Genomic DNA, 10,038 nt, shown 5'->3' with positions numbered 1-10,038 from the left:
GATCACTGCTTAGATCTTATTATATCAGACTGAAAAAGGGTTCATGCGCCTCTTTGCATCCACTGTTTCTTCTCCTACCTTCTGGTGCTTTGGAGAATAGGTTTTCCCCTTCTTCTTTATGGCAGTTGCTCAAATATGGGAACGGTGCTATCATGTCGCCCCTGGTCCTTCTTTTCATTAAATTGCACACACCCAATTCCTGCAACCGTTCTTCATATGTTTTAGTCTCCAGCCCCCTAATCATCCTTATTGCTCTTCTCTGCAGTCTTTCCAAGTCTCAATGTTGCAAGGTTTTGTTTTAGCAGGGGGTGCATAGTAAGATATAAAATGGATTGTTCTACTGTATATATTTATCTCTTTTGCTTCATTTTGACTCTGTCCTCTGGCTTTGTTGCTGTTTTATTTATGGCTAGAGGTTGTATGAAATAAAACTGAATGTCATTTCTTTTTTTTTCTGTCCTTCGGATAATGTCTCGTAACTATAAAAGTGAACAAAGTGATCAGTAGCTAGGTGTGCATTAAAAAAGAAAAAGAAAAGACATTGGGGTAATTACAAAATTACCTGGTTTTTAATATATAATAAAAAAGTAACTTTTCAATGAGGGAAATGTATAAATCTAGATAAATGATCAGAAATAGCTACTGTATAACTCTTATTTTGAAACCAACATACTAGGACAGTGATGGCGAACCTTTTAGAGACCGAGTGCCCAAACAGCAACCCAAAACCCACTTATATATTGTCAGGTGCTGGGCGGGTGTGGCCCATTGGGTGGGCGTGGCCCACTGGGTGGACATGGCTGCGGTGGTAACAGCAGACTGGGTGGGACTAAAAAGTTCAATCAATCAATTTCAACTTTGCGAGATCTTTTTTTTCCCCGCAAAAATTTGATATTGATTGATTGATTGAACCTTTTTTTTTTTGCACACGGCGGCGGAGGCCTAAAGCAAAAAGGTTTTATAAAACCCGGCTGAAGGCCTAGGACTGGGGCAATGGCGCGCGTGCCCACAGAGAGGGCTCTGCGTGCCACCTGTGGCACGTGTGCCATAGGTTCGCCACCATGGTACTAGGAGAATCTTTCAACCAGAAGCTGGAGGAGAATCTTATCTGGGTTTTGTCTCAAGGCAGGCTGATATCAATGTTCACATTTGCATAACTGAGTTTTCTCACTTTGAAATCACATCATCATCATCAGTCAATCATGATTATGTGATTTTATAATAAAGATTTCCTGAAGTCAATCTCAATTCTTGCTGATTTCAAGGCTGCCTTGAAGACATACACACAAAATCCTTAGAAAGAGATGCTTCAGAATGCTGTCTTTTTAAAGGCAGCCACAAACTTCTCCTAGCCTTGCACAGCTGCTTTGGAAGCTGCTCCCAGAGGTATCCACATCTGTGTGGAGGTAGATGCAACTTCCATTTACAGAGAAAAAAAGTGCTTTACAGAGAAAAAAAAAAAGTGCTGCACAGTTCAAGCTTCTAAGGCAGTGTTTCTCAATTCTAAAGGTCCCCTTCGATATGAGGTTTGTGATTTTCCTCTTAAACCAGGGTAGGCAACCTTGGCTCTTTTATGACTCATGGACTTCAACTCCCAGAATTCCTGAACCAGCCATGCTGAGGGGAAAGGAAGAGGTTTCCAAGCTGAGCCAAGCTGGCTCAGGAATTCTGGGAGTTGAAGTCCACGAGTCATAAAAGAGCCAAGGTTGCCTACCCCTGGTCTAAGGGCTATTCTAAGTGTGATTTATATAGCCTAGGGCAGGTGTAGGCCATCTTGGCTCTTTTATGACTCGTGGACTTCAACTCCCAGAATTCCTGAGCCAGCCAAGCTGAGGGGAAAGGGAGAGGTTTCCAAGCTGAGCCATGCTGGCTCAGGAATTCTGAGAGTTGAAGTCCATGAGTCATAAAAGAGCCAAGGTTGCCTAGCCCTGGACTAGATGACCTACAACAGGGGTCTTCAAACTTGGTCCTTTTATGACTGGTGGACTTCAACTCCCAGAATTCCTGAGCCAACATGACTCAGCTTGGAAACCTCTCCCTTTCCCCCCAGCATGGCTGACTCAGGAATTCTGGGAGTTGAAGTCCGCAAGTCATAAAAGAGCCAAGGTGGCCTACCCCAGCTCCAAACCAAGTTTCATCCACTTGAGGCACCAGGCTCAGCGGCCTGTATTAAAATGTTCTTTTCAGACCTACGTGGGTTTTCTCGTGAGCACTAAGGCCTGCCTTTTGACTGAACCGCTTCTCGCAGAGAGCACATTTGTAGGGTTTTTCTCCCGTATGCAGCCTTATGTGAGTCATGAGATTCCCCTTCTGGTTGAAGCCCTTCCCGCACTCGAAGCAAACAAAGGGATTTTCGCCCGTGTGGATCCGCTCGTGGATGAGAAGCCGGGATCTTTCCGGAAAGCTTTTTCCGCAGTGAACGCATTTGTACGGTTTCTCTCCGCTGTGCAGCCTCTCGTGGATGGTCAAGTAGTGTTTCTTGTTGAAACTCTTTCCGCAGTCCGGGCATCGGTACGGCCTCTCTCCCGCGTGCGCTCGGAGATGCTCTCGTAAGATTGAACGGGATCCAAAGTTTTTTCCACAATAACGGCAGTTAAACGAAGACTCTCCACCATGGATGCTCAAATGCTCCTTCAAACTTGAAGCAGAGTTGAAGCACTGATCGCAGTGGGGGCATTTTGTGCTTCCCAGACCCGTGTAAACACCCCGCTGGGTTATAAAGACCTGGGTTGACATCAAGCTGCTACTGGCCTGTGAAGACGGATATGACTTCTCGGCCATATCTGTACTGTGATGTGGGAGAAGATCCGAGCTTTGTCCAAAGTTCCCTCTGTGGTCCAATTTGGTGTGCTGTACCTCGTCGCCCAGGAACCTCTGCTGTTCTGGAGCACCGTCCAGATCATCAACACAGAAAATAGAGGGGTCCACCCTCTTTTCATGACCCATTTCTGGCACATTCCCACTTTCGCTCGGATCGTCGAAGGTTGCACCGTTCTTACAATATTGGAAATCCTTGTTGGTTTCCAGAGAAACATCCTTGGGATCTGCTTGTTCTTGTCCTTTGGGATGAATGGAGTTCGTCTCTTTCCCCCACACCTGCTCATCACCTGCAGAAAGGAAAGGGAGATTTTTATCCCGGATCTAGATATGTCACTGGAAAGCAAAATCACAAAACTGCGTCTTACTTCTTTTGGCTATGTCGTGAGGGGGACTTCACTGGAGAGTGCAACTTCCATTTACACAGAAAAAAAGTGCTTTACAGAGAAACAAAGTGCTGCACAGTTCAAGCTTCTAAGGCAGTGTTTCTCAGTCGTGGCAACTTTTAAGATATCTGGACTTCAACTCCCAGAATTCTTGGCAACAGCCACCGCTGGCTGGGGAACTGTGGGAGCTGAAGTCCAGACATCTTAAAAGTTGCCAAGGTTGAGAAACATGGGTTCGGAATTACGTTTTCCCAGATATCCAGCTGCAATTCTAAAGGTCCCCTTCAATATGAGGGTTTGTGAAGGCAGGATGTGAAGCAACGGATGGAAACTAACCAAAGAGAGAAGCAACCTAGAACTAAGGAGAAACTTCCTGAAAGTTGGAACAATTAACCAGTGGAACAACCTGCCTCCAGAAGCGGTGAATGCTCCAACACTGGACGTTTTTAAGAAGAGACTGGACAGCCATTTGTCTGAAATGGTGTAGGGTTTCCTGCCTGAGCAGGGGGTTGGGCTAGATGACCTCCAAGGTCCCTTCCAACTTTATCATTATTATTATTATTATTACACCTGCCCCAAAGCCTAGTTCTCAGACTATAAAAGAGATGGTTGGAGATTTGTACTTTTAGACTTACAAGATTCTGCTAATGTAGCCTTAAAACAAAGTACAGGTAGTCCTCAACTTACAACAACTGAGGCCAAAATTTCTGTTGCTAAGCGAGGCATTTGTTAAATGAGTTTTGCCTCACTAGTACGACCTTTTTTTGCCACGGGTTGTGAGGTGAATCGCTGCAGCTGTTAAATTAGTAACACGGTGGTTAAACACATTTGGCTTCCCGATCTGACTTTGATTGTCAGGAAGTCGCCAAAGGGGATCACATGACACTGCAGCTGTCGTAAATATGAGTTCGTTGTCAAGTGTCAGGATTTTGATCACATGACTGTGGGGAATGCTGCAACGGTTGTTAAGTGTGAAAAACGGTCACAAGTCACTTTTTTCCCCGCCACTGTAACTGTGAATGGTCATTAAATCCACTGTTGTAAATCGAGGACTATCCGTAGAGCACGTTTTAAAAACCCACCCTCTGCTCTTTGCTTTTCGCCTAAAGCAGCTTGTGTCTTTCAAAAAGACCTTTGAATTTTTAAAGGTTTTGTTCGAAAAGAGCCTGTCTTTTACTTTAGAACTCTGAAAAAAAATAGACCAAAGTCAACATGCTGGGTAAAGTTTAGGAATAAACTTTAGCATCCCCCACTTGTGGCTTTCGATGAAGAAGACCCTAGTCCAGGGGTAGGCAGCCTTGGCTCTTTATGACTGGTGGACTTCAACTCCCAGAATTCCTGAGCCAGCCATGCTGAGGGGAAAGGGAGAGGTTTCCAAGCTGAGCCAGGCTGGCTCAGGAATTCTGGGAGTTGAAGTCCACGAGTCATGAGGAGGCCATAGTTCCCCCATGCTGGCTCAGGAATTCTGGGAGTTGAAGTCTACAAGTCATAAAAGAGTCAAGGTTGTCTACCCCTGAAGTAGACTATAAAATAGTAGTTGGAGGTCATCTAGTCCAATGTCCTTCTTGAGCGGGAGACCTTATACCATGGGTAGGCAGCCTTGGCTCTTTTATGACTGGTGGACTTCAACTCCCAGAATTCCTGAGCCAGCCACGCTGAGGGGAAAGGGAGAGGTTTCCAAGCTGAGCCATGCTGGCTCAGGAATTCTGGGAGTTGAAGTCTACGAGTCATAAAAGAGCCAAGGTTGCCTACCCCTGGCCTATATCATTTCAGAGAAGTGACTGTCTAGGCCAGTGGTTCTCAACCTTTCTAATGCCGTGACCCCATAATACAGTTCCCCATGTTGTGGTGACCCCCAAGTGGGTGTGGCCACCAATAAGAGGGAGTAGGTCAGCTAGGGAAAAGGGAAAAAAATGGCGGACAACGTGGTTTGGCGACCCCCGTGAAATGGTCTTTCGACCCCAAATGGGGTCCCGACCCACAGGTTGAGAACCACTGGTCTAGGCCAAGGGTCTTTAAACTTGGCCCTTTTATGACTCATGGACTTCAACTCCCAGAATTCCTCAGCCAGCCACGCTGAGAGGAAAGGGAGAGGTTTCCAAGCTGAGCCAGGCTGGCTCAGGAATTCTGGGAGTTGAAGTCCACCAGTCATAAAAGAGCCAAGGCAGCCTACCCCTGCGCCTAGTCCAAAATCTTTGGGTCATGGCTGCAACAGGACAAAAGGAATTGGTGTGAACCCTTCCAAGAGACACGGAACCTTACTCAGCCATGTTGCCTCCTTGCTCTCGCCTTCCTTGCTGTCTCTGCTGAGCTGGGCAGCCCAGTAATCCAGAGCTTGTCCTGTCTCAGAAGGTTCCATAGCCTCCTCTGAAGGTGGCACCTAAAAGAGCAGCCAGGAGAGAATTAATTGAGGAGGGGAGACTTGAACGCAGGGAGGGGACCAATGTCCAGAGATCCGTGAGCTTTTTTCCATTTAGGATGAATGAAGAGAACAGTGGTTCTCAACCTGTGGGTCGGGACCCCATTTGGGATCGAACGACCATTTCACGGGGGTCGCCAAACAACGCAGTCCGCCATTTTTTTCCCCTTTTCCTTAGCTGTGCTACTCCCTTTTATTCTATTGGCTTTTGAAAGCCAATAGAATAGACTCTCTTGAATAGAGTCTAATTCTATTGGCTTTCAAAAGCCAATAGGAATTGTCCAGGCTGTCTCTGCCCTGCTGAGCCTGCCAAAAGTCCCATTCTGCAAACGGTGCTGCACCAGTTGAGTAGTCCTTGACTTACGACCGGTTGAGTAGTCTTCGACTTACGACCAGTTGGGGGTTGCGGCATTAAAAAGGTTGAGAACCATTGCCATTCTGGATACAGGTAGTCCTCGACCTACGGCTACAACTGAGCCCAAATTTATGTTGCTAAGCGAGAAATTTGTTAAATGAGTTTGTTAAGTGAATCACTGCAGTTGTGAAGTTAGTAACACGGTTGTTAAGTGAATCTGGTTTCCTCGTGGACTTTGCTTGTCAGAAAGTTGCACAAGGGGATCACATGATCCCGGGACACTGCGACTGTCATAAATGTGAGTCAGTTGTCAAGCATCCGAAGGCAAATCACGTGACCGTGGGTAAGATGCAAATGTCGTAAGTGTGAAAAATGGTCATAAGTCACTCTTTTCACTGCTGTTGTAACTTGGAATGGTCACTAAGCAATCTGTTGTAAGTCGAGGACTACTTGTATAAAGAGAGAGACTTTGATCAGATGGTCGCAACTACCATTTTGCCTCTTGTAACACCTCCACCTCCCCCTACTTCAGGGTCCTCAAATCCTCCCACCTTTGGTTCCAGTTTCTCAGCCTCTTCCTGCTTCAACAGGAAGTCCTCAGCCATGGCCACCGCCTGGGTGCAACTGCCAGGTTTCCGTTCCCTGACCCAAATTTGCATGTCCGTCGGCAGGATGCTGAGAAACTGCTCCAGGACCAGCAGTTCCAAGATCTCATCCTTGGTGTGTCTCTCGATTTTCAGCCACCGGCAGCCGAGCGCTCGTAGTTGCCCATAAATGCCTCTCGGCCCTTCCATATCCTGGTAGCGGAGCTGCCGGAAATGCTGGCGCTGTTTCTCCCGGGCGGCGGCCTCTTCTTCCAAGATGGCTGCCTTCACCTTCTCGTAGTTTGCCTTCTCTTGAGCATGGAGGCCGCTGAAGGCTTGCTCGGCCTCTCCGCTCAGGGCTGGCCGGAGAAAGGTCACCCACTTGTCCCGAGGCCATCGGCAAGCAGTTGCCACTTGTTCAAAGGAGGCCAAGAAAGCTCTGGCATCTTCCCAGGGACTGAACCGTTCGGACATCTGAGAAGTCCCACACTCCAAGTCTGGTGCCTGCAGGGTCCTGAGGAACTCCTGCCATTGGGTCTCCCAGAGGTCTTGCAAACCTTCGGTGGGTTCCTGCTTCACATGATGTGATGGGGCCTCCATCAGAAGCTCTTCAGAGCCACTCATCTGTGCAGCCACTGGGGCTTTGGGAAGACCCTCCATCCTTTCCCAAGCACCAGGTCCTGTGGCTTCCTGCTCATCCATCTTGGAAAAACAGGATGCTATCTTTTTCTTCCAACCGTCTTGTCTTCTAGTCTCCCAGCACTTCTTCTAAAGGTGGCACCGATCAGTCGGCTGGGGAATAACACGAGGTTCTCTAAACAACCTGCATGGGAAAGAAAAGAGTCATGGAATCTATAGATAGTCCTTGCTTACTGATCGCTGATTTTATGACCAGTCCCTGCAGTTACATGATCACGATTTGGGCATTTGGCACTGCCGTGATTCACTTAATGGCTGCAGCTGGAACTGACACTATAAGCCGAGTATGGTCATGTGACATTTCACTATATCAGGGGGTCTTCAAACTTGGTCCTTTTATGACTTGTGGATTTCAACTCCCAGAATACCTCAAGCAGCGTGCCTGGGAGTTGAAGTCCACAAGTCATAAAAGGGCCAAGTTTGAAGACCCCTGCACTATATGATTGTATTGCTTAGCAACGGAGTTGCCAGTCCAAACCGCAGGCTGTAAGTGAACAAAAATCATGAATACAAACAAAAGGGAGTCAAGCTATTCTCCAAATCACCTGAGGGCAGGATGAGAAGCAACGGATGGAAACTAATCGAGGAGAGAAGCAACCTAGAACTAAGGAGAAATTTCCTGACAGTTAGAACAATAAATCAGTGGAACAACCTGCCTCCAGAAATTAAGGATGCTCCAACACTGGAAGTTTTTAAGAAGAGACTGGACAACCATTTGTCTGAAATGGTATAGGGCTTCCTGCCTGAGCAAGGGGTTGGACTAGAAGACCTCCAAGGTCCCTTCCAACTATTTATTCTATTCTATTCTTATTCTATTCTTATTCCATTCTATTCTCAAAAGGTCTGAAGACTTCCTGATTCAGCAGTTTATCATAATTTGATAGTGAGGCAATTGTAAGGTTTTCTTTTCTCTTTTCTTTGACATGTAAGCCAGTGTTAGCTAGGTGCAAGATGCCATTTTCTGTTGTGACAATGTGATGAAAAATTTAACACATAACCTGTATACTGTGGTTAATCTATGTCCAGTTACCTTAAACATGTATTTGAGAAGACCCCTGAGAATACTGTGGACAGCCAAGAAAACAAACTGATGGATCACAGAACAAATTAAACCAGAATTCTCACTTGAGGCACAAATGACCAGACCTAAATTCCTTTGGACACATTATGTGGAGATCCAGTTCTCCCAAGAAGACTTTGACGCTGGGAAAGATGGAAGGAAAGAGAACGGGACAACCAACACCAAGGGGGATGGACCTGGTTACAATGGCAATGAGGACACAATTGGAAGACCTGAAAAAACAGGTTAGGGATAAAGTGATAATTTGTCCAATATGATAATCCATTATTTCAGAAAGCTATCCCTTAGATTTATTTTTTATTTTTCTTGGCTTTGCTCTTGCATTTTTCCTGTAAACATAAACATTTGTTTAATCTTTATGGATCTCTTTTAAATTTGCCACCTTTTCAGATTTGTCCTCCCCCCACCAATACAATTACTGTAGGGATAGGTCATGGGTAGGCAACCTTGGCTCTTTTATGACTCATGGACTTCAACTCCCAGAATTCCTGAGCCAGCCATGCTGAGGGGAAAGGGAGAGGTTTTCAAACTGAGCCAAGCTGGCTCAGGAATTCTGGGAGTTGAAGTCCACAAGTCATAAAAGAGCCAAGGTTGTCTACCCCTGGGATAGGTCATCATGGTGAAAATCTACATATGTGTTGCTAGGAGTCCAAAAAAAAAAAGACTTAATAGCACATATCAAATCAAAAACTCCAAATATTATTTCTAGGGTACCGAAAATCAGAGACTGGCTATAAAGGGCAGATCGATACATCTATAAAACGAAAGGCAGGTGTGCTATCTCACAATTTCCTAAAAGAACCTCCAGATCCAACTGCAAACTACCATAAAGTTTCTGATGCAAAGAATGCATACTTTCCTAGATGGCCACTCTTCTCTGCAGTGTTTCTTCCCGTTCCACCCCAGCAGCATTTTCTCTCCAGTCGCCTCCGTTTTTCTTTCTAATAGCCTCTCTTGGAATACTTCTCGTTCTTCTCCAGCCACAACGTTCCCCCGTTTTCAGTCACTCACTTCTCCCTGCACTGCACTGCCTCCGCCCTCTAAGCTTCCATAGAGGATAAAAGTGTCGCCAAAGCTAAGAAGATTCAGGACTTCTATTCAAAAGTGAGATTCCCACCAGGAAGAGGTGGGGAAAAGGGCACCGGAAGTGGCTTCACCTCTTCTTCTACACGGCACTTCCGGTAATTTTTCGCCAAGCAAAGGGAGAACGAGGAGGGTCTCCTTTGCCCCTCTAGGAGAGTTCAACTCAATGGAATTAACCCTTTTGGGGAATCTCTGAAATAACACCATATAGCAGGGCTTTTCAACCTTTTCGTCCATTGTACCACTTTTAGGATATGGCAACATCCGAGTACCACCAGTCGCCTAGCAAGGTGTCAAAAACCTGATGACCCCCCCACAAAAGGAAAAAAGTGATGAAGTACAGGTAGTCCTCGACTTACAACAGTTCGCTTAGTGACTGTTCGAAGTTACAATGGCACTGAAAAAAGTGCCCCCCAAGCCACAGCTGAGGAAGACACCTGCCTGCCCGCCCAGCGGCGCTCTTCCTCCTGTCCGAGGTTTCCATTGTTGTGAGCATTTCTGCTGAGGATTGGCAGCGGGGGTGGGGTGGGGGGTGTTTGGTTTTTATTCCCCCCCTGTCTGCTGGGTGGTTGTAGCAGGTTTTGGTCACTTCACATGACCCTGGGACACTGTGA

The 10,038-nt window shown here is 46.4% G+C and overlaps 1 protein-coding gene across 2 annotated transcripts; it reads right to left on the bottom strand.

The window, feature by feature from the left end:
• Window positions 1-2,032: 2,032 nt before the first annotated feature.
• LOC120314150 (zinc finger protein 397-like) lies at window positions 2,033-9,465 on the bottom strand. Of its 2 annotated transcripts, none has more exons than XM_039356955.1 (4): window positions 9,353-9,465; window positions 6,529-7,384; window positions 5,466-5,583; window positions 2,033-3,107 (listed from the first exon to the last, which is right to left on the bottom strand). In XM_039356955.1, the coding sequence occupies exons 2-4, from the start codon at window positions 7,261-7,263 to the stop codon at window positions 2,170-2,172; spliced, it is 1,791 nt and encodes a 596-aa protein (XP_039212889.1). In that variant the 5' UTR covers window positions 7,264-7,384; window positions 9,353-9,465; the 3' UTR covers window positions 2,033-2,169. The 2 variants fall into 2 exon arrangements, with proteins under 2 accessions (XP_039212889.1, XP_039212888.1); XM_039356954.1 differs by having other exon boundaries at window positions 9,197-9,459.
• Between the last annotated feature and the right edge of the window lie 573 nt (window positions 9,466-10,038).

This window comes from Crotalus tigris, unplaced genomic scaffold (genome assembly GCF_016545835.1).
Source record: "Crotalus tigris isolate CLP2741 ecotype Arizona unplaced genomic scaffold, ASM1654583v1 scf7180000018843.93847, whole genome shotgun sequence".
NCBI classification, from domain to species: Eukaryota; Metazoa; Chordata; class Lepidosauria; order Squamata; family Viperidae; genus Crotalus; species Crotalus tigris.
The sequence above is the reverse complement of the archived record's forward strand: the minus strand, read 5'-3'. Positions and strand labels throughout refer to the sequence as shown.